Genomic DNA, 25,728 nt, shown 5'->3' with positions numbered 1-25,728 from the left:
GAAGGCTGCAGTGCAGTGTCAGGAGTCATCGCTTCCTCACCGGTAGCATAAGTACCTCCAAAAATTTACACAAGTCTTCCCACTCAGTAAGGCCATGCTTCCTAAACTTAGCCCAGACTGGATTGTCCTGTCATAAACATTGCAAGTCATTGTACATAAGCATACGGTTCATATTCTATTATTAAAAAAAAACATTAATACTATAAAATGTACGAATTTTAATAAAATAATATAAACAGTGGCACCATAGCCGAAATTACCTTGATGTGCATTTCCCATAATGACTCATCTTCAATAGTGGCAATTTTGGAGACAGGATTCCACCCAAATCATGATGTTTCCATCAATTTCTTGAAACTAGCATACTGCTGCCTTAACTTGTTGAATTTGTTTGTCAGCTGCTTCATTTCATAATTGATGTTTGATCTACTTAGAAATTTCTCCAAAATATTTTTCCACCCTACCTTGTTGAATGTGGATGTTGTTCTATTCCTTGCCTTAACCTCCTCAACCATTATCTCAATAAAAATCTATGTATTTTGTTGGCTCCAAGTGGCAGTTTGAGTGTTTGATGTTGCCATTTTTGAAACTACTAATTCATACAAATAATGATGATATGTTATACTACTTAACAACTAGTAAAGGTGCTGACAATGATTCTAACATTTAAAAAAATTACATAAGAACAATCATAATATCAGTTAAAAGTCCATAACAACATCACAAACTACTACACTGCAAGTGAACCAAATAAGAAAAAAAAATACACCACATAATACAACTACTTCTATCACTAAATGTTTAATTAACATTACATCCTTCTCTATGCTCTCCATGTGTTTCATTCCCCTCTTTTGGGACTTCAACAGTTCCCTAACTAGTGGGTCATCTTGGCTTCTTTCAATCCCATGTGAAGGAGTGGCTGTCCGCACTTCTCCTATTGGTTCACACCATTGAAAAAAACTACATCCCCTCGGAAATGATGCACATACTTGATATAACCTATTAGGATGTCGGACTGATGTTGAAATTTTGACTGCAGCTAGGTTCCCACAATTGCAATTTGCATTGTTGAACTTCAAATAAGAACTTCTGACATCATTGACACTGGATGTTGACATCCTGATACAAAGTTTTTGTGTTTAAAAAATAGACCACAAAGTAAAGTATCCAACTAAACTATAAGTGAGGCATGTTCAAAAAGGATTTGACAACAGTAGATTATTCGTTGTTTTGCTAATTACTAGCTTCCCTACACAAAATATAGAGAAAAAGTGAAAGATAACAATTGAAGTTTACACATCAACACTCTTAATTATATATATTTCATGTTTGTTTTTTTAAATGAAGGAAAGCTAACTCTAGATTATGCAAAAACAACCACTTGGTGGGCTAGTTTGTTTTAGTCTCGTTTGACAGCCATAAAGGTTAAACAAAGTGATTATGAAGGCTGCTTTGTAGATGCCATAGGAACTTCTATGTGATTATAATCTTCTTGAAACCAACTTTAGCAAATCAAGGCATGGTTTTGAGGGCTGATTTGTGTTGATAGTTACCAGTAACATTTTCCCTTATGGCAAATCTATTTCGCTCTTCATCTAGATGTTTATCTATGGACTCTAGAAATATTCAGAATTCAGAAGAAATTACTTTCAGAAGCATAAGAAAACACATGGAGAATTGGAGTATACCAAAAATTATCATCAAGGCACCCTTCAGTTTAAAAGTGAACATGCCATTAAGATTTCAGAAAATACTATCTCACTTATCAATGAGCAAGAACAATATGAACTGCTCACAGCATCTCAAATCCAAGAACATACTAACTGACAGGATAATTATTTGCATAGATCTTGTGGAAATTGCAATTAAATCTTTAATATGGCAATTGGCAAGGATCAAATGATCCTGTCTTTGCTGTAGTCAAAGATGATTGGCATGAATGATTCACTGATTCTCAATAGGAACTATCTCAGTTATCAATGATCAAGAACAATGTCAACTGTTCATTTCTTCCCAAATCCAAGAATATACTAGCTGACAGTATAATTATTTGAATAGATGTTGTGGAAATTGCAACTAAATCTTTAGCATGGCAAGGATTAAACGATCCTGTCCTTGCTTTAGTCAGAGATGCTTGGCATGAAAGGTTCAATGATTCTCAATACAAACTATCCTAGCCTAAGTGAAGGTCCATTTTTCTTCTCTCTCCCAATTTTCCAATGGCAGTAACAGATCTAAACTTACTAGATGGTCTTACTAAAATATTGTTGCTTAAAAATCAAAACAAAGCCAGGATCTCAAATGTCTCCTTAACTTATAGAGTTTATTGCAAAGTAATGACTACCCTGGCACCAAATGCCAAGGTAATTGATATCACAGGTTAAAGGGTGCTGTTTCAAGATAATGCAGCTAAATCTCATGTAAAGGTCCCTAGAATCCTTTTCTTGAAAAATATTAGGCTCCTAAGCATGAATAGTCAACTCCCTTATTAGCAGTCACCTCTACAGAACTTGCTGCAAAGGTGCCAAAAGGGATTAACTTTGTGTACAGATTTAAAGTTACAACTTCAATTAGAGATGGAAAGACATACTAGTCATAAAGAAACAAGTCTAACCCACAAAACAGCAGAAAAGGACTGGCAATTGGAGCCCCTTCCAGCTATCAACTGTCCGTACCCCCCCCCCCCCCATAGCTTATACCTTAGATCACTAGTAGACCATTATTATGGATCCAGATAACCATTTTTTCTACAGAAGTTAGGATCTTTTCAAAATTTTCTATTGCAGAAAAACAGAGAGGAAGAGAATAGAAAGAAAAGGAGAAAATCTGCTGCTGCTACCTACGTTTTATGGAGAAGATAAATATGATGCATTTAAAAAATAAAAAAGTGCAGCAATAGCTTGCATTCAAGAAAGGAAAAGGAACAGAAAAATAAGAAAGAATCTGGTTTTGTGGTTCAGAACAACTATGTGCAAAAAAAAAAAAAAAAAAAAACTATGAACAGTTGCAGAGATAGGGCAAACACCGATAACCTCCACTCACATTGAACGAAGATGAAGAAGTGGGTTGCAGACGGCTTCGGCTTGCAGAGACAGGGATCCGAGTGACACAAGAGGGCTTCGGCTTGCAGAGATGAGAGAGTTGCAGAGACACTCCCCACGATCGGTTGCACAGACGCTTCCAAACAGATAGGGCCTGCAGAGATGCTTCCAAATGATGAGAGATTGAGAGAGTTGGGAGAGATGAGAGAGACAAGAGAGAATGATGCGAGTCTTGGGAGAGTTGTGAGAGATGAGGGAGACGAGAGAGATCCGAGAGGTAGAACTAGGGCAAGAGATGACCTTTGGAACGTCGATTGCAGAGAGATGAGAGTGCAGAGAGATGTTAGAGAATCGCAGATAAAGCTTTAGGGTTATCGATGAAATTACATCGGTAACCCTAAGTACCGTCAACGAACCCAGTGTACCCCGCATTTTATAAAGAATCACTTCTATGCTAGAGAAGCTCCAATTTGGAGCTTCTCTGGCACAAAGAAAAAGTGTGCCCATTGCCTGGTTCGGCACACATTTGCTGAACCACCACAGAAAATCCGAACCGATTTACCATACAAGATTCTGGTCACTTCTGTGCCAAAACGGGCAAATGGCACAGAATAAGTGTGCCAAAATCGTTACCATACAACCCCTAAACCTCCCATAAAAGGTGGCTAAGCCATGGAAGCTTCGCACCTCATGGATGTTAGTTGCTTTTGGTCACTCAACAATGGCTCTCACTTTCTCAGGATCAACAGATACTCTCTAAGCTGACACAATAAATCCTAAGAAAATGACTTGATCACTCATAAATGTGCACTTCTTGAGATTGGCATACAACTTTTCTTGTTGGAGCACTTGGAAAACTTGATGCAAGTGATCTAATAAGTGGGAAGACGGGGTTTTACCATACAAGAGGATGTAATCAAAGTAAACCACTAAAAATTTGATATTGAATGGTTGTAGCACCTGATTCATTACTCTCATAAACATGCTAGGTGTGTTAGTTAAGCCAAAAGGCATAACTAACCATGTATAGAGGCCATCCTTTGTCTTAAAAGGCCGTCTTCCATTCATCCCCAAGCCTAACCCTAATGTGGTGGTACCCGCTCTTAAGATCAATCTTGGAAAAGAATGATGAACCAGCCATCATATCTAGCATGTCATCAAGCCTAAGCATGGGAAACCTATACTTAATGGTGATCTTATTAATGGCTCGGCTGTCTACACACATACACCAAGTGCCATCCTTCTTGGGCGTGAGTAGGGTAGGTACTGCATAAGGGCTAAGACTCTCCCTAATGAATCCCTTTTGAAGCAATTCATTTACTTGCCACTTCAACTCGGCGTGTTCTTTGGGATTCACGCAATAATGGGGCAAGTTTGGCAATGAGGAACCCGGGACTAAATTAATTGCATATTGGACATCACGCATAAGCGGTAATTCATCTGGTAGTTCCTCGGGAAGTTGCCGAAACTTCTCTAATAAGGGTTGTACCTTTCTTGGAACATTAACAAATTTGGCTGATGTGTGATGTGTATCTGGATTACTTTGCGAGACAACTAGAGCATAAACAACTCTTGACTCTTTACACTCAACTTCAAATTCTTGCTGATTTAGTATGCCAAGTGTTTTAGAGCGAGTTTGTTTGATGGTATTGCCTTTATGCTCTACAACCTTAAGCTTTTTTGGGGTGCTAGGGGTCAATCGGATCTTTTTCCCTTTATATTCAAAGATACAGATGTTAGATTTCCCATAGGTAGTGACATCCCTATCATATATCCATGTTCTCCCTAGAATGATGTGAGCAACATCCATCTCTAGGACATCACAACACTCTATCCTCATAACCAGCAAAATGTAGGGGAACTAAACATCTAAGAGTTACAGGGATAGTAAACTGATCTACCCAAGCAACCTTGTACGGTTTAGGGTGACCCTCTGGGTTAAGCCCCATTCGGAAACAACACTTTGAGCAACTACATTCATGTAGCTACCACTATCTATGGCGACTTGATAGTTCTTACCTTGATGGTAAGTGTAGGTAATAAAAATATTAGTCCGTCGCCAATCATCAGTATCTTTGGGTTGTGATACCATACAATGCACAACTCCAAGCTTAGACCCATATACCATATCAAGATCCTCATCAGATATGTTCTCATCTGGTTTATGGTCTTCATACTCAGGCTCCTGATCATCATCTTGATCTAAATCCACATGGTCTTGCCCTCTAACATAAAGGTTTCTGTTGGGGCATTCCCTAGCAACATGTCCAAATCCTTGGCATTGGAAACACTGGAGTTGGCCAACTTTCATAGGGGGAGTTCCCAAAATGCCTTTACCCTTGTTATCAATTGTATGGTGTGGATTAACATGGGTCTTTGGAAATTGGTAGTGTTAAGGGTAGACCTTCGAAAACTAGATTCTCTGGGCTGAAAGCTCTTCTTTTGGGGAAAAGTCTTCATGGACGTCTTAAGTTCTAGAGCAATCCTAAAGGCTTTTGCATCTATTTGGCCATCATAAGATGGGGCCTCTACCTTGACTATCCTTTTAATATCGAACCCTCTATCATGGGTGTCAAGAACATCATCATGCTCATAGGTTGCGTGATGCATAGGACAAAGATGTCCATGTGCTCCCCGACCTCTACCTCTACCTCTTCTATTACCTTGGAAATTATCCCCAGTACTATCAAGATCCTTGAAGCGGTGGTCAAAATTTTGGAGGTCCACTTGGTAGTCTTCATTCCTAGGTCCATTGGCTTGAGCATTATGTCCTTGTTGCTCTTGCTATCTGATGAGGACATCAGTGAGCAGTTCCGAGTTTACTGGCGACTCCAACGTAGAGATCATCCCACGGTAGCATCTATGTGGATGGATAATGAGTTCGGAGGTTATTGGATTGCTAGGATCCTATGGTTCGATGAGAAACACTGCTCATAGGCAGTTTGTCATGTTATTTTCCTTAGTCTTAGTGGGTTGGGTAGTAGTTTACTATTGACATATTTTAATTTCATGTTTGAGTCTTTATGGGCTGGGCCTAAAGTTTATTCTGGCCCAATTTTGAATTATTTGAGTTTGGGTTATATATACAACTTAAGTTAAGGGGTTATTTTGGGAATTAAACATGTAGGGTTGTGAGAGATCAATTTTTTTATTTAAACCTTGTATGAAATTTGTTTTGGCAATCAATGAATAAAGAAAAGAATTAGAAAAGAAGCTCACGCTGCTCTCTCTCTCTCTCTCTCTCTCTCTCTCTCTCTCTCTCTCTCTCTCCTGGCGGAATCAGCACTTCTCTCTCTCTCTCTAGGTAACCTCTCTTTCCTCCTTTCACCATTGTTTCCCACTAGAAAAATTCCCCTTGCTCTCCTTTACAAAGATCTACTCTTTTTTTTCTCGAAAAAGACCTAGTTGCTTTCCTGTAAATCCTCTTCTTCTTCCCCAAACCCCACGGTTTTTCTGTTTTCTTGTAGAAATTTTTTTGTTTTTTTCTTCCCTTTTCCCCTTATTTCCTTTTATTTTCCTACTCTACGGCAGTCTAGTTTTTCTTTTGTTAGTCTTCCCTTCCCTTCTCTTTGTTTCTTTTCTTTCTCTCCCTTTCTCTTATCACCTACTCTCCTTCCTAGGATACACCATTACTTCAAAATATTTTTTTCTCCTTTCCTAGGATTCACCACTACAAAATATTTTTTTCTTTCTCCTATTTTTGTTCCTAAATGCTTTCTAACCCCTGTTTTGCAGCCAGGATCAGCAGGTAACATTATCTCTCCCTAAATATTTCTCATTTATTCTTTGGCAGTAGTTTTGTTTAAAACAAAAACTTCCTAAGACAGAAGATTATCTCTCTCTCTTGCGCAGATCTTTCTATCTTGGTTTCCTCTCTCTCAGGTAAGTCCTCACTTTTCCTCCTTTCTCTCTTGCGTGATCAGACTCATCTCTTCTTCTTTTCTTCCCTGTCTAGGATAACTGTTTTTTTCTTTCTTCTCTCTATCGATTCTCTCTATTCTTCTCAGATTTCTTTCTTTTCTTTTCTTTCTTCCTCTTCCCCTGCTATTCTGTTCGTCAGAATTTTCTTCTTTCTCTGTGTACTTTTTTTCTTTATTTCTTCTTTTCCTTTTCTCCTTCTCTTTTCTCACTGTTTGTACAGCAGTCTTGATGCATTTCTCCATCTTAACCCTATGCCCCTTCTTGGATTTCATCATTGTTTAGAAATATTTTCCTTCTATTATTTCTGTTCCTAGATGTTTTCTAACCCCTGTTTTGGCAGCTAGAACCAGCAGTTAACTTTATCTCTCCCTAAATATTTATCATTTATTCTTTGGCAGTAGTTTTCTTTAAAACAAAACTTCCTAAGATTCCCTTTACATTGTTAATTGCCGAATTCTTTGTTAGAAATCTGATATTGATTAGGACAGTTCTATTTTCTTAAAGTTTCTTAATACTTTTGCATTCAATTTAGTGTTATGCTGCCAAGATCCCCATCCCCTTGTTTCCCTATTGATTCTTGTTTAGTTGTGCTTACCAGGAGGACTTATTGTGTTTATTTTTCTACTTTAGTTGTCTTGCATGCATGATTAATCATATTTCAAGTGCTGCAAATTCCTTTTTTTACTATCTGTCAAGAATAGGTGTTCAATTCTAAGAGTCTAGTATCCCACTTTGTAGGTCCCCTAGTTTCTAGGGTTTCTCCTACATCATTGTCCCTCTATGGCTGTAAGTCATGTTGCAAGGGTCCAAACATTACATTCTATGGCTTGAATTTTGGTGGCTTGGGCTGCCTGTGCTGCCCTTTGATTATTTAACTCCTCTTGAGTTGTTTGAATGGCCTTTAAGATCTCTCCATTTTGTTGGAGCAGCTGAGTCAATTGGTCAGGGGTTAATTGGATGAACCAGTCATATTGGAATATTCATTTCCACTTCGGGTTACTACCATACACGGTCTGACCTAAAGACACCTATACTAAAACCAGCAATTCTAACAATCTGAAACCTAAAAGTCTAGCAGTACTGACACTCTAAACCAGGCTTTGATACCAGAATTGATGTAGGAGAAACCCTAGAAACTAGGGGACCTACAAAGTGGGCTACTAGACTCTTTGAATGAAACACATATTCTTGACAGATAGTAAAGAAAAGGAATTTGCAGCACTTGAAATATGATTAATCATGCATGCAAGACAACTAAAGTAGAGAAATAAACACAATAAGTCCTCCTGGTAAGCACAACTAAACAAGAATCAATAGGGAAACAAGGGGATGGGGATCTTGGCAGCATAACACTAAATTGAATGCAAAAGTATTAAGAAACTTTAAGAAAATAGAGCTGTCCTAATCAATATCAGATTTCTAACAAAGAATTCAGAAATTAACAATGTGAAGGGAATCTTAGGAAGTTCTGTTTTAAAGAAAACTACTGGCAAAGAATAAATGAGAAATATTTAAGGAGAGATAAAGTTACCTGCTGGTTCTAGCTGCCAACATAGGGGTTAGAAAACATCTAGGAACATAAATAATAGAAGGAAAATATTTCTAAACAATGATGAAATCCAAGAAGGGGCATAGGGTTAAGATGGAGAAATGCAACAAGACTGCTATACGAATAGTGAGAAAAGAGAAGGAGAAAAGGAAAAGAAGAAATAAAGAAAAAAAGTACACAGAGAAAGAAGAAAATTCTGAAGGACAGAATAGTAAGGGAAGAGGAAGAAAGAAAAGAAAAGAAAAGAAAGAAATCTAAGAAGAATAGAGAGAATCGATAGAGAGAAGAAAGAAGAAAACAGCTATCCTAGACAGGGAAGAAGAGATGAGTCTGATCATGCAAGAGTGAAAGGAGGAAAAGTGAGGACTTACCCGAGAGAGAGAGGAAACCAAGCTAGAGAGATTTGCGAAGAGAGAGATAATCTTTTTTTTTTTTTTTTTTTTTTTCATTCATTGCTGTGAAAAACAAATTCTATACAAGGTTTAAATAAAAGAATTGATCCCTCCCAACCCTACATGTTTAATTTCCAAAATACCCCCAACTTAAGTATTACATATAACCCAAACCCAAAATAATTCAAAATTTAGCCAAAATAGACTCTAGGCCCAGCCCATAAAGACTCAAATGTGAAATTTAAAAATTCAATAGCAAACTACTACCCAACCCACTAAGACTAAGGAAAATAACATGACAAACTACCTATAACCAATGCCTCCCATCGAACCATAGGATCCTAGCAATCCGATAACCTCCGAACTCATCGTCCATCCACATAGATGCTGTTGTGGGATGATCTTTACGTCGACGTCGCCGGTAAACTCGGAACTGCCCATTGATGCCCTCATCAAATTCATTGCACTGCTGCTGCTCTCCTTACGTGTCTCCCATTCCTCTAAACCCACACCATTGCCTTCCACCACACCATGGCCAACACTTCGCACCTTCTCCGACTCCTTTTAGCGTCACTGAGTGACGGCATCTTCTTCTCTCCTGTTGATAGTATTCCTGTCAACTTTATTATTGTGGGAAAGGATGACATAGCGAGGAGTTATATTGGAAGCTACATGGCATCCTATTGCCTCATCCAACAAGGTTCATGCTTGTAAGAAACCTTCAACCAACCACAGAGAGGCTACTACAGTTGGTACTCCACCTGATGCTGCCCCTTATACCCTTCAGGATGAATTCATCAAGCTTCTTTGTCATCGGTAACCAGGTTGGACCTCACCAGCGCTGCCAGCTCTGCTTCCATTTCTTCTTTTGACTTGGGGTGATAGGATTTTGCAATATGTATTTATTTTGTTGGTCTTTGTTTATCAACTATTTTCCAGTCTTGGGTTCTTGACTCTGGTGTCTCAGACCACATTATTGGCATAGCCAATTTTTCCTTGAAGTGTTCTCGCTGTTCTGGTGGATAGAGGGTTCACAATGCTGATGGCTCTCTTTCCTTTGTTTTTGGGAAGGGGTCCATCACATGTTTTCTGACTTTGACATTAAATTCTTCTGTACATCTTCCTAACTTTGCTACAGTTCTCCTTTTATTGTTTGTCTCACTTCCAAGTTTCCAACCTTGGAAAACTTTCTTTCCTAATTGTCTTCTACAAAAACTGGAAACTGGGGAAATGATTGTGATGCAGTTAAGATTGTCCAAATGAATCAGATTGACCTGCTGAAGACTTTTTTCCTGGCTGATGGTTGTGTTATGGAGGTCGTTGGCTTTTTGTTTTTAGGGTTATTGGTGTAAAGGGCCTAATTTAGGAGCCCATAGGGATAATGTTACTACATGGGTTTAGTTGTTAGTAGTATTCTTATATTTAAACCTTATTTTGGAGTTGTAATCTTAAATAGGATTTGTTAGTGGATCCTCAATGCAAATCCTAGCGCTAGTTCAAATTCTAGCTCTATTTTGAGTGTTTTCGAGTGATTAGGACTCCCAAGTTGGAGCTGAAATGCTGGAAAAAGATGCAGGCCAACTATGCTATCCCCCCGTATCATTAGGTCGTTTGGCAAATGAAGGCAAAATATCCTTGGACATCAGATATTATAGGGAGAGGAAGGAGTTGGCAGTGTCTAGCCTTCCCAACTAATGTTGTTTGATAGTATGTCTTGTTTAGGAAGGCCCGAAGTACCTAAGCTTCTGCTGATAAGCTTTTGGATTAATCAGTCACCATGGTAAAAAATTCAAGGGAAACTTAAGTTTCGGCCAGGTGAAAATGGGAAACTTAGGTGGAAAGTTGTGAAATTTCGAGGAAATCGAGGACTTTTCCGTACAAGTTTCGACATCAAGTTTCGACAGGTTTTAGAGAGTATTTTGGGGTGGGATCCTGTATTTAAGCTAATTAGAGTATAAAGAATACATTTGTTGTATTTTGCTAAAAATATCAATGTAGATATGTCATTCAATGTACATAACATCAATGTAGAGTTGTCAAAAAAGTACATTATAAACCTAACTACTTAAGCACATAACATTCAATATATAATTTCTAACTTCAAAATAGTTGACAATAAAAGGAAAATACAACTTAGTGTTAAGAGGAGTGCCAAGAGTGGATTCATCCTGTGAGCTGAGTGGTACTATGCCTGTAACACCCTCTCCTCCAACCAACGAACATAGACATCCCATGACATTTTATGCCTATGGTTGTCAAGTTAATCGACAACTGTAACTTTATGAGTCTGGTCATCAATATGCTTAAGATAACCAACATGAGGGAATATGCACTTTGGATAGGGAAGTCCTGATGGAGGGGGTATTTGGGAAAACATGAAATAAACAAAAAAATTGAAAATTTGGGAAAGCTACAAAATTTACCGGAAATAGTCCCAAGTTTCCACGAAATTTCCCAAGTTTCCACAAAATTTTCTAGGTTTCCACGAAATTTTCCAAGTTTCTACGAAATTTCCCAAGTTTCCACGAAATTTCTCACGAAATTTGGGAATTTTTTTTCCTCATGAACCAGCTGGTCCAATTGGGTTGAACCAAGTTTCGATAGGTTTCGAGGTTTCGACAAGTTTCGAAGAAATTTCGACAGTTTCAATCGAAACTGAGGACTTTTTTCCGGTCCTCATGAGTTTCGTTTCGCATTTTCCAAAATGGGAAATTTCGGTGGAAATTTCGCAAGTTTTGATGGAATCTTGTTCTATGGATGTTATGCAAGACAACCCTTAGGTTTTCATTAAAATGCAACAACAAATGTAGTTAGAAACTTAGAATTCAACACACAAGTAGCAGTGTTGAACTCAATACAACGGTTAAAATTTACAATGAATGATGTATAACATAATAGTAGATGAATGAATTACAATTTGCAATGAATGAATGAGGACAATACATATAGGAACTAAGAACTCCACTATACAATACACATGAGACCTACTCTAATCTAATAACAGTTGCTGTTGTAGGTTGGATCCATCCCCTGAGCCATAAAGCTCTCTACACATTGGACATACTCAGCCCATCTCATGCCATACCTATAGTGGTCGATGAAGTCATTTGTTGCCCTTATATAGGTAACATCATCCGCATAAAGTAGCCGACCCATCCTAGGCAATGTGTCATAAGAAAAATAACTCGAGAACCATGGTTGTGGCTGTGATATTGGTGTTGGTACTACTGGCCTTGATGTATAACCAAAAATGGACTCCACAAACAATGCGGATCCATCCTTAAATACACATGTAGTAGACTAGTATGATCCATATCCAGACACATCGCCCGAATCAGTAGATGAGCTACCATATGCTCCCCAATATTCATATCCACAGCCAGACCCATAAGCCCCATATGGTGCATACACTCTCCTTACCATCCAAGCTCATGGATCCCATCTAGTCTGCCAAGCTAGCCACATCCACATCTCTCTGACCTGGTGGGTGGCATTGGACACGGGGCCCTCTAGAGTAACCCCTAGGTGCGAAAGCCCCTGGTCCTATGATGAGGTATGCCACCATGTTGCTCATCTTGGGTGGCATGCGTGAACTGTGACTTCCTGGTGAATCTGATGGGGCTCGTTGTTGTCTCTGATAGTGGAACCGCATAATGCTCTTGAAGTTGTTGACCACCGCCACCACCATCATCACCACCACCATCATCACTACCATCAACATCGCCATCGTCACCATCATCACCACCGTCACCACCATCATCCTTGGTACCAATCCTAGTATGAGTTTTACTAGGTGGCTGCATCTTGTGCACTTCTTGTGCACATGTCGAAGCCACAACCTCATCATTGTGCCAGACCAACCTCATCATTGTGCCAGACCAACCTCATTTGCAAATGAGCTCCACTAGGTGATCTCTTAAAAAGAGCACTAACTTTCTCCTGAGCATGTTCCCCACCCATTACAGCTATGGACATTGACATCAACGCCAGGCTATTGAGAAATATGTTGGTTAGGCCTCCATCCAAGCTGGTGCAATAATGGCTCACCCTTGTCCTCACCCAATCGATGATGGGTCCTTAAAAAATTGTCAAGACTGATCAAATCCCACTGTCTATTACCCTCAACATTTTTTTGTACATGCTGGAGCTTCAACGTCATTTTATACTGGACTAATACAAGGTCATTTAAGTGCTTGGAACCCACTCTGTTCCACCGCTTTGAGTAGATCAAGGACAAGGTGCTCCAGTTCCTTCCACATTCGGAGGTGGAGTAAGTTTGTGAGAGGGCTTTGCTTGTCACCATCTGGAGGTTCTTGGCACTCCCACCATAAAAAATCCACCACTCAGCTGCATTATAATGAAAACATTGAGTTATTACTTAATAGATAATCTAATAATTTGAGTTATTACTTAATAGATAATCTAATAATTTGTAAAAGAGCAAATTTCTATCACTCCTCTATACTTAAGACTCTATTTACTAAAGCTCCTGTACTCAAACTTCCACATTTGATTCCCCTAAAAAACCAAACTCTCACGTCTCCTTCTCCCCTAATGTTTTTAAATACCCAAGTTACCCCTCTATTTCTTTGACCCAATCGGTTTCTCTTTATTAAGTTGGTTCACATTATTTGGTTCAAAGTTACTTGAACCACCGAACTATTCTATATCTTTTCAAGCACTGAAATCAACTTCTATTTTCAAGTTAAAAAAATAATAATAATAAAAAATAAAAAAAAGAAGAAAAAAGAAAAAAAAATGATTTGTAATGACCGGCTAAAGCTGTTGGGCTGAATATTTGAAGTTCTAAATTGATATTCTCTTCAAATAACCAGGAAAATAGAAAGAAAAAAGCAGTCATAAGTTATAACCACCTGCTCCACTTCCAAAAAGGGGGAAAACAAAGGAAGATAATTAGGAAGCCAATTAAAGAATGAGGTTTTGTGCAGCAGAGATCGAAAACACGAACCAAGAAAGTCACTGACAATGAAAATTAGAACTGAAAACTGACACAGAAAAATGCAACTTCAGTCGGACATTACAACTCACTACCTTTCTCTGTCTTCTCAATTATTGCTATTAACTGCTTGTGTATATTTCCCAAAAAAAGAAAAAGAAAAGAAAAACTGCTTGTGCATCTTATCTTGCTTCTCAAGCACCTTTTTCATTATACTTCCAAAGAAATGTTGCAATTTATTCCTTTTTTTTTCTTTTTCTTTTTTTGATTAATAGGTTCTGAGATGTCCTCAGATGTTGAAGAAACAAATAGATTGGAACATATAAGAGAAAAAATAATAATAAAAGAATAGTAAAATGATTGATGAGGTCATACCTTTGGTTGAACGATAGAGAGAAGTAGATGACAAGGTTGATTTTAGTGTTTGAGAATATACAGGATAATTCGATGGTTTACGGAATAAGTTTGAACCAAATAATGTGAATCGTCTTAACTTGAAACAGAGAAGTTAACTAAGTTGGAAAAATAGAGGGGTAACTTGGATATTTAATAACATCAGGGGAGAAGTAGATGTGAGAGTGGTTTTTAAGGGAATAAGATGTGAAAGTTTGATTTGGGGAATTTTAGTAAATAGAGTCTTAAGTATAAGGGAGTGATAGAAATTTGCTTTTTGTAGAATGTAATAATTCTTTAAGAGTTATTGCTCTGATCTGGAACTGTGCATCCCTGTCCTTGCACAACAACATCTCAACTGAAGGACCTAAATCGGTCCGTGCAAAAACCTTGATCTACAATCATTTGTAATAATAATTAGTTAAATTTTTTCAAAATTCAAATACAACTCCTAAGTCCCGATTGTCTCATGTCATTGTTACATAACGATTGGAGCATAGAGTCCTGTTCTAACTTTGCAACAATGATTATCAACGCCTTAATAAGCCCTGTATCTAACTCTAAATGCTTGCAGTATTAATATTTGCGGTTAAGATGGTAAGTTGCACAACTTAAAAATTCGCAATTAGATATAGGCTATCAATTTAACATCAAATGAATGAATTATCAACAAATTGCATATTTACTTACTAGCCTTATGAAGTGGACATAAAAGATGTACAATCCATCTATCGTCGATGATATTCCAGAAGTTCCTGTAGCCTCTTGAATTTGCTTGATAGATGGCATCTCTCATCGTAACAATAGTTGCATACAGATGGGGAATAGTGGGCCCCTTCAAAAAGGAGTCCACCATATATAGGACCTTTATGATGGGGTCCATCACTTCCACCACCATCCCCAATTGTTTCCAAAAGTTCTTTGATAATATGGTAGTGTGCATTGTGTGCCCACTCTAAGTGTTAGATCTTCTCCAACTAAACCAATCTTGAGATGAAAACATGGATCTCAACCCATTTCTTGCCCCTATTACTCTATAAAGCAATATAGTTCATGGCGAATCTGGTGATATTGGGTCGCACTAGGTCACCCTTGCATATCTCCCTCATTATGTGAAGATATAGTTGTGCTTCTATATAAAGTTTGTCACCTTTCTAGCCCTATCCACTACACTCTTAACAATCTTGATCCTCCCAATATCCTTCAACATGAGGTGGTTGCACTGGGCCACATGAGGTTTCCAAAAGACTTTGTAATCCCTGGATTGCATAATCATCTCTTCAGCCTTCTTGAAGTTACTTCCCTTGTTGGTGACAATCTACATGACATTCTTCACCCTTACCTCCTTTACCACCTCCTGCAGGAGCCCATAGAAATACACGTGGTCTTGCACTTGCCTCGATGCATCCACAAATCTAAAAAATAGTGTCCTCCCATCGCAATACACCATAAAGTTGATGAGGGCTTTCTAGTTGGACCAGTGTGTCCATGATACATTATAGTGAACCCATATATCTCTCAGAAGGCCCTCATTAATGCAATGTACTCCATGAGCTCCTCCTTTTGTTATGGAGAAACTTGTTCATGATCTCATAAGGTGTCGTGCCATGGTAAATTGGACTTGCATGTGCGATGGTCTCAATTGTCAACCGATAATATGGGCCTTATGTTGTGTTGGCTAGAGTGTTGTTGAAGAGCATCCATTTCGCCATTGCTTCCTTCACCTTGCCCTTCATGTTCTCTAAGCTCCTGTGATTTAGAGTTGCTTTGCCCCCTCTTCCTGAAGACATCTAGATCCTACTCTAGTATAGGATCTTGTTGTCATAGAGGGATCTACTAATGGAGAAGGAGCGGCCCACTTATTCTAAGACCTCCTAAACATACTAAAACACCACTAGATCCAAAAAATGGTCCTTCTTTAGCCCCTCCCTGCTCTTGTGCCAGCGAAGCCCTGCTCTCTACCATTGCCCGCCTCAACTCCTTGGACTTTGCAGCTGTACTTAAATCTACGGTATCATTATTGTCCTCGTTGGAACCATTATTAACGGGCTAAGCCGAAGGCCCCCCCTTCACTGCCTAATCAAGTGCAGCCACGACTTTTTTTCTTGTCCTTCTTTTTTGCCTCCTTTTCCAGATCTCTTACTCCCTATACAACCTCAGTAATTACCATGTTGCACACTACAATGTCCTTCAAATTGTTGGTGAGGTGTGCCTTAAACCTACTGATGCCACCTCCCATATACCTATGGCCACATAAATTAAATTGGGTGTTCTGCTTATTACCATCCATTGGTGTGCAATTTTGCTAGGCAGACCCCTCGGTGGGTCTGCTCCAGCCTATTTTGTCCTCTATCCTCCCTCTACCTCTCCTCTTTACCCTCCCCCTACTTCTATGGCTGTGACCTTTATTGCGTCCTACTCTCACACATGACCATTGTTGCATACACAAAATGATTGCATACGACACTGAAACATCAAACTAATTTCTTTTAGATAAAGAAAACAATGATGTATGTATCTAGTAAGTTTTCACTTCCCCATGTATTTTTGTAATATAAAATCATTAAATTGACTGCCCATCGCAAAATTGGCAATGAACCTTATAGACAACAGTTCAAAAACATATGCAAAGCCATTTCATATTTTTTCCATAAATTTCGAAACCTTTTTTTCCTATTTTCCTGTAATTAGTTATAATTTTTATTATCTTACTAATTTTTGAAAAACTAAAATAATTATTTTTGACACAAGAAATGAAAAATAATCCATTTTATGATGAAATTTTTTGACACCGTGAGTTCATAGATTGGCCTATAGTGTTCAACATATATTATTTTCATGCCCATCCAAGAACCATCTAACTTGCATTTCCTAAAAATTTGTTTTAGGGAAGAATGTATTACCTCAGAGATGAAAAACTCCAAGATTTGATTGAAATGAGGCTCAATCCACCCAATGCACGCATTTGCCGACAATATCCACGTAAGAACATATAAGAAATGATGAAGATTAACTCAAAATCACCCAAAACCAAAGTATGTATAGAATTTCACTCAGAGAGGCTTTGGTCAAAATTTCGCATGAAATGGGTGAAACTTTGCCGATGTTATGTAATTGAAACCCGTTTGAGACACTTAACCACAATTATGGAGAACTAGTTTAGGTTTATGCCGGGATGATCTACAACGGAGGCTATTTACCTAATTAGGAGACTTATGGAATGGTATAAAGAGTGTAGAAAGACCTTCATATGGTTTTTATAGACCTAGAAAAAGCTTATGATAGAGTTCCTAGAGCGTTAATTTGGCAAGTACTTGAGAAAAGAAGTGTTGCATGTAAATATGTAGACATAGTTAAGGATATGTATGATGGTTCAGTAACAAGTATAAGAACTTTGGGGGGACAAAGTAATGAATTCCCAATTACAATTGGGCTACATCAAGGATCAACTTTAAGCCCATATTTATTTTTGCACTTGTAATTGATGAATTAACCAAAGACATTCAAGACGAGGTCCTTTGGTGTATGTCTTTTGCCAATGATATTGTGTTGATAGATGAGACTCAAGTGGGGATTAATACCAAGTTAGAATCATGGAGAGCAGCTTTAGAATCAAGAGGCTTTAAATTAAGTAGAACGAAGACAAAATATCTAGTTATAACTTTAGTCATGATCGGGTAGAAGATGAGGTGGTGAAACTTGACGATAAAGAGATTCCTCAGAGTGATTCTTTTAGGTACCTAGGTTCAATCATGAATAAAAGAGGTGATATAGGGGATGATGTTTCCCAAAGAATTAAAATAGGGTGGATGAAGTGGAGAGATGCGTCCTGGGGTCTTGTGTGATCGATGTATTCCATTAATGCTTAAAGGAAAATTCTATAAGACTGTCGTTTGACCAGCTATGATGTACGATGCAGAGTGTTGGACTGTTAAAAAGAATCATATAAATAAAGTCAGTGTAGCAAAAATGAGGATGCTAGGAAGGATAAGATAAGGAATGATCATATTAGAGTTGGTTTGGGAGTTGCTCCCATAAGTGATAAGCTTTGGGAAAGTTGTTTGAGGTGGCACGGCCATGTTCAATGGAGACCTATAAATGCCCCTTTACGAAGAAGTAATATAATCCAGATTGAAGGAACTAGAAGAGCTAGGGGTAGACCTAAGATAACCTTAAGAAGAGTGGTGAGAAAGGATATGCATAGGTTAGGCCTTGTATTTAGCATGGCTTCAAACAGAACTGATTGGAAGGAAAGAATCCATTGTAGCCGACCCCATTTAGTTAGGATAAGGCTTGTTGTTGTTGTTGTTTGTCGATGTTATGTATTTAGTGCCAATATCTGGCGAGAATTTGACCATCTCAACAAGATTTCGCCAACCGTTGAAATCAAGGTAAAAATTTCGATCGAAATGAACATTTTGACCTTGGAAAAGGTTAAAATTTCGAGGTTTCGGTCGAAATTTCGACCGAAACTGGATACTTTTTTCCTGATTCTTGAAAACTCAATTTCGAGCCTCAAATGCACTCAAATTGATTTGGATTTTTGCATACTAGCTATTTCAAGCATAATAAACACTATAAAACTACTAGTTTACTAAAAAACTACTGAAAATGTAACATCCAACCTTTCAAGTATATAATAGTACATTAGTACATGAATCAGAGAAGAAGCTGGAATGTTATTACTTACAAGTCTATTCTATTCAAGCCTCAAGGTCTCCCTCTTCCGTCTGCACCCCATACAAATGACAATATAACTCCCATGATGTTTGCCCCCGCCCCATATAGTTTTGGACATAGTCAAGAACTACACCTCTGTATGTGGCCTCATCCACATGCATAAGATTCCCTAACGGTGGGAAGTTTTGAATCTCCAAAGGAACTGGTGGTGGTGGGCCTTGTGGCTGTGGAATATTGTGCCTCTGTGCTCCAGCCGTGCTGTCTCCCCTTCCCCTTCCTCGAATATGTAGAGGAAACATTTTTGCCTCGAGATGCAGCTCCAGTATGGTCTGAATCCTGTGTCGCGTGGGTGAACTGACTCTCTCCTGTGAATCTCGGTGGTCGTCCTCCCCCCCTTGACTCTCACGTACTGGTGGTGGTGGTGGTGGTGGTCTGTCCCTAGGATCAGCTGAATCCTGATCACGAGGTCCCACACCCTCCTCATCCCCTCCATCATCACCGTCATCATCACCACCATCGTCGTCATCGCCGGAGGCCTGAGTCACCTCATCCTCAGTGTCGGACCAGAAAATCAAATCCTCACTCTGGGTGGATGCACTGGGGTGTGGCACGATGGGACGGGCGGGCTCTGCATGTGGCCTACCCTCCTGGGCCATGAAGTCCCCCACATCAGCCCCCATGACAATTCACAAATGAAACAAAAATTAAAAAATAAGGAAGTTGGTTACTCACCTTGCAAGATTTGAGAAAATGCACAAATGGAGGAGCAAATCAAGTGTTTGAAGGAAATGGAATACTAGAAATTAGGTGTAGAATGGGATGAAAGCAAGAGAAATCAGCAAAAATTTCAAAATGAGGTCGAAATGCAGAGGGCGATATCGCTCAAAATGTCGAAAATGACTCGATTTTGGGTATTTTATAACTTGTGGAAGTGTCATTTCGGCCCGATATGGATATATTTCGTGCCTACTACGACATTTCGATTTGGATTTTTGCAGGCATTTCGATCGAAATTTCGACCATTTCGATCGAATTTTCTTCCATGGTTGAAATTCTGCCAAAGTTTTGACGTGTCGGATTTCGATCTAGAATTCGTTTCAGTGGGTGCCAAAACTAGCCAAATGCAGCAAAATTTTGATCCATGGCTGTAACATTATGAGCTTGAAGAAGACGAACAATGACAATACTCAGATTTGATCCTGGCTCATGATAAATCTAAGCTTCTGGAAATAAGCAAGGCAAATCTAATGGCTAAACCTCAGAAACCATTTGAGAATTTTGTAACTTCTGGCCCTTATGTAGCACTTTCTGACTAAATGAGAGGCCCTTGATGAAGGAAAAATATAAAAATGGAGGAGCAGTGGTGCCTGTGGCAAAGTTGTGTGATGAATTTCGTTACAAATAGAAGTTTGTCCAATGAAAAGTTCAAGGTGAATACTCAAACCTTTTAGATAGAAATTGTGTTAAGTGCATGTTGTGAGGTAAATCTAAATTTCTTAATTTTCATTTTTGATTGGTTGGCCTAGTTATAATTTTTATTCTGACCTCCTGACTACTACTGCAAAGCTTATCCGAGTCTTCTTGACTTGAACATTTATACATGTATGTTCTGAGGTACTATGTTCTATATGTTCAGCTGGGTAGTGTAACATTTATAATTATTATTAACTAGCTTTGATAAATTTTGTCAAGATGTTTAATGTATGATTATTTTTATAAGATATGGTTATTCATCCCGAACGTATCTCATGTTTTTGATCTATATGTTTTCAGTTTGATTGGGAGGGAGATTTGCCTTTAAAATACAATCAGAAGGACCTTATAATCTATGAAATGCATGTACGAGGCTTTACAAAACATGAATCAAGCATGAGTAGATTTCCTGGGACATATCTTGGCATGGTGGAAAAACTTGATCACTTAAAGGTACACATTTATCATTGTTTTGTTCTATCCATTGGGTTGTGGGATCTAGTTATTTTCTCTTTCATTTTTTCATATAACACGTTGCTCGTATTTCTTTAAGAATGAAGTGAATGACGTCATTTTGCTTTTATATCACTTTAGCTTTTATTGAAGAAAACATTGTGTAGTATAGAAATATCAACTAGATTACATCCAGATACATCCTGTTTCTTTTTCATTGAAAAAAAGAAAAAAAAATATATATAAAAGAGAAAAAAGAGGAATAACAATCAACATAAAGCTACCTTCAGGCCTTTTTGCGTATAATTACCTCAGTACAGCTATGGAACCTAGTGATATGTAGACAGTGTTTTAATATGGTGCAGATTTGTCATTTTAACCATTCTAGAGATTAGTATGAGCAAAAAGAAACCTTAGAGAAATATAGTCTCCTCCCTCTCTTCCTTCCCTTATCTCACTTCTGTCTTTCCTGTCCTTTCTTGTTGTGCTTTCTTGATCTCTTCCCACTTGTTGTCTCCTCCTCTCAGTCTGTCTCTTCTCCTTTTTCTCCATTTTACTTTCTCAGCTCCTAAAGCCTATGATTATTTGTCCCCTCTCTGTCTGTCTGTCTCGCATTTCAGTATTCTCTCCTGCCATGTGATCTCGCTTTATTATTATCAGTAAGCTTTCACTTGTTAGATGCACTTGAATTTTTGAGAGTAAGAGAGTCTTGACTGTTGAGGTATGTATCTATGTATGTATGTATGTATGTGCAGGTATTTTGCAAAGATTCATTTTAACTATTTTTTGAGAAGATCTGTTTTTGGGGGCAACGGCTGACACAATACAACCCCTATGTAACAGTATTAAATTAAGCCTCATTTAAATTTTTTATTTTATTTTATTTTATTTTATTTTATTTTTTAATTTTTGGGTAGATTATCCCCTTCCTTTAATGCTAACAGAACCTCTAACTATTCTACCTATCCTGCTACTCTTTGGAATTAAGCTCTGTAATTCCCAATTTACACTTCGCTATTGGTTCTAGGCACCATAGAACCAATAGTATTAAACAACTACAGGGTTGATCTGAAAAAGTATTTAAAAAGGAATAGAGAAAAGTAAGAAACGAAAGGCAGCAATCAGCACATGTCAACAATGTTATAGTCCCAGCACCTGGCTGAAGAAAAAAAAAAAAGCAACGTACTACAGAACTTTAGAAACAACTAGGGACTTTACACAGGTAAGGAACTAGCTGTAGTCTTCAAAAACCAGGCCCCAAAAAAAGAGTGAAAAGGAAAATAACAGCAGCAAGGCTTTCCAAAAAGAACAGTACATCACTCAGGTACTTTACTAGAATGATCAACAGAGATCCAGGGGCAACAAGGGCATCTCCTGACTTTGCATTCAATCAGAAGAGGCGAACAATAAAGGATAGAAATCATAGAAAGAAACTCACTATAGTATGTCTTTTCATCGAATAGTCCCTGTGAGTTGTAGATAAACCCCTGATCTATTGCTGTAGTAGCTGGCTGAGACATGGAGAAGTGCAGGCTTCAAATGGTTTTCAAAAAAATATATGCCATTGCAAATAGATTAGTACTAATCAGACTGGAAAAAAAAATTGGACATATGATGGACCAAAGTCCAAACAGCGATAAAAAACAATTTAAAATCAATTGATGTTTTCGTATTAGGTTTTCTTTCTATACAAATACATTGAAGGTAGTTATAAATTATAGTATGAATCAAATTATATATCATGAAAGTTTTGTTAAACCGCTCTCAAAAATATATATGTCAAAGAAGTATGATGAAAATCACATCACCCCTATCTTATCTCAACATTATGTTTTGCTCTCTAAAATATTTGATTTATTTACTTTATTGAAAATCCAATTATTTACCTTAAATAAGTAGCATAAAGACATTTTACCTTATTGATATACCATGTAACTGAAACTGAAAGTAAAAGGATAAAAATCCTGTCGTATAGAAAAAAGTTGAAAGGGTTTGGCTGGTTTTTTTTGTTCTCCAGTGCTGGCTGTTGACCTGACATACCAACCCTTCTCCTTTATCTAGGATTGGGACCAACGGCAAACTAGTTTTATATAATATATCGTAAAAAAATTAGATAGTTAAAAGTTAAAACACACCTCATTCCCATGTTTTCTCAATAGCTACGTCTCTTTCTTGTTTGAACGTTCATGTCTATAAATATATAAGCCTTCCGAACAAGAACATGTGTCTAAATTTTTCTTTTTTACTATATATAAACCTACTTTTGCATCTTAGGAAACTCCAATTCAATAATTTATAAGTGAATAAGAACAATTAATTAGAAGAATAATATTTGCTGAGAGAAAATAAGAGTGAGCTGTGGACTTTTATTTATTAAGAAAAAAATTGTGTATAAATTTTCATTAGAGACATTAGTCTGAGAGATGACAGCACTTGTTTTCATTTTAACAGTAAAAGTGATAAAGAAATAGGAAAAGACAAATATCAACAACGAAATGCAATGATTAGTTGGGAATAGGAAAAGGCAAATATCAACAATGAAATGCAATGATTAGTTGGTTATAATGAGGTACGAGAGTTCACCGAGGAGAATAAGATAAATATGGAAAAGATTGAAGAGATGAGGAGGATTTTTTGAGGGAGACCTTGTTTACCAAGGACACTCTAAGGGTGAGAGAGAGTGAGAGAGAAGCGAAAAGACTGAAGTGAGAGGAATATATAGTTTAATGAACAATGAAACATTTCACTGTTGAGAAGAGGATTTATAGGACTGGAAGGAGGGAACTTTTGTTTAGCTAAGAGGTATAAGCTTGAGCAAGAGGGTTGTTAATCTTTGTTCGTAAGTGCTGTACATTATTTAATTTTCAAAGAGATAAATTGGAATGGATATTAATGAATAATGTTTTTTTTACAAGAATATTTCTCTCTTCCCGTATACTTACTCTCTATTTTCTTACTTACCTTTCAAAAGTTTCACCTCTTATTTTCCCAAATAAGTGAACTACTACCTCTACTTCTCCTCTGATATTTCAGAATGTCCAAATTACCCTTGTTCTTACATCTTTAATCGATTATGTTGTCTTTTAATCTGTTTTTCTTCATTTTCTTCTTTCTTTTCTCCCTCTTTTATAAGAATCCATTATATTCTATCTATCTATATATATATAATATAATTTATTTTCTTTTTTCTATTCCTGTTTTTAGAAAATTTTTCTCCATTTTTTAATAAAAATCCATTAAATATGATAGATGTGACTTGTGAGAAATAATGGGTGACGTTATAATAATAACAGTTAAAATTTTGTAATAATTAGGTACGGATATGAATGAATAAATAACAGGTGAGTGACACTTTCCTCCATTGCTTGCTTACGTAATCCCAACCTCTCTCATTCTTAATCTAAGAATGACACAAACCTTCCCTCTTTATGTATTAAACATGACAAACTATCCGATTCAGTGAAAAAACTTGTTAACTGATGATTACTGCTGTTAAGATTTTCATTTAAACCCCCAAATACCCTAATCCCTAACTTAATGCAGGTGGGTGAAGACATGAGCCCTTCATTTCTCTTATTTTCCCAAACAAGAACATGGAACCTCCCTCCACCCTTCCTTCCAAATATATTTTTGAATTTCAACTGGATTTCGAATTTGGTTCCATACATATCCATCGATTCCTATGCTGAACACATTCGTGATTTCAACCTTTAGTTTCCTAATTTTATAGTTCAAGTCCAACTTCTGTTATTATAGGCTTCTCAGCTTTAAAATTCTGTTTTGATAGTTTTTTTTTTGGATTTCAATCTTGGGATCATTTCTTATGTTGTATGTTCCAATTGACTATTATTCTTGATTTGTTGAGAACTCCAATTATTAGAACTTGGGGATTCCTATCTCAATTTGGACTCTTTAAATTTTAGGAATTTGACAGCTGGATTGAGCCCCATTTTTGCCTGGCAAAATTAGAGGGACTTGACCAGAGACCTTTGGCCAGATCAGATCCTTGATATGGTTGTTGTTGCAAGTCTTCTAAAAATCTCAAAACTGTTTACTGTGATTGTGATTTCTGCTCAAATGTTTAAATTCTATCCTTAGGTAGCTTGGATTTGGATTAAGCTGTATGAAGTCTTCCAACTGGGTCCAGTTGCTGTGACCCACTTGTAATGAGTTTTGGAGCATCGGTTTTCCTTTTATGCATCAGAAAATGGCATTTTTAACTAAATTAATTCTGCTAGTCCAACAGGTTTTGGCCCATATTACTTACCCGATGGACCACCAATAGGAGTTTGTAGGATAGCTTTACTCTTTGTGCTTCAAAACTCACAACTCCTTTCATTCCCACAACCAACCCCACCCCCACCAGGGGAAAAAAAAAGGAAGACAGAAAGAAAACCCCCCCTTTCTTTAGGTGGTTTTTGGTGGCTGTGGAGGTTCTAGGTTTTGGTCTACAAAAAGAAGATCAGATAACGAGGGTATTTCTTGACCCACTTCTATGGGGTTAGAGATGAGTGAGGGTGGTTCACCCACCTCTATGAGACTAGGGATGAGAATATTTTGGGTTAAAATGAAAATCCTAACAATACTATCATCACTTAATGGTTAAAAGTAGAATGGGTTACTTTGTCATGTTTGTTGCATAAGAGGGAGGTTTGTGTAATTGGGGGGGGGGGGGGGGAGGGTAATTGAAACCAAGGTTTATTATTTCTTTCCATCTTGTGGTTTTGGCCACCTTGTGATGATAGAAATCTTGCTGAGAATTGGTACAAATTCTGCCAGATTTTGGTAAGTTTTAAGCATATTATGGACCTAGTTATTTTTGAACAACCTATTTTGGGGCCTATAAACTCATATGCATGGTTAATT

The 25,728-nt window shown here is 37.6% G+C and overlaps 1 protein-coding gene across 1 annotated transcript in view; it reads left to right on the top strand.

Moving 5' to 3' along the window:
* The window catches only part of ISA1 (isoamylase 1), an 87,348-nt gene that overhangs the window by 9,597 nt on the left and 52,023 nt on the right, over nucleotides 1-25,728 (top strand). The window contains exon 4 of the mRNA XM_089154929.1: nucleotides 20,710-20,862. Coding sequence (XP_089011055.1) covers nucleotides 20,710-20,862 — 153 coding nt within the window. The remainder of the gene's footprint in view (nucleotides 1-20,709; nucleotides 20,863-25,728) is intronic.

The sequence above is a fragment of the Hakea prostrata genome, chromosome 5, assembly GCF_041222555.1.
Source record: "Hakea prostrata isolate BN-2017 chromosome 5, UWA_Hpros_2, whole genome shotgun sequence".
Classification (NCBI taxonomy): domain Eukaryota; kingdom Viridiplantae; phylum Streptophyta; class Magnoliopsida; order Proteales; family Proteaceae; genus Hakea; species Hakea prostrata.
The sequence above is the reverse complement of the archived record's forward strand: the minus strand, read 5'-3'. Positions and strand labels throughout refer to the sequence as shown.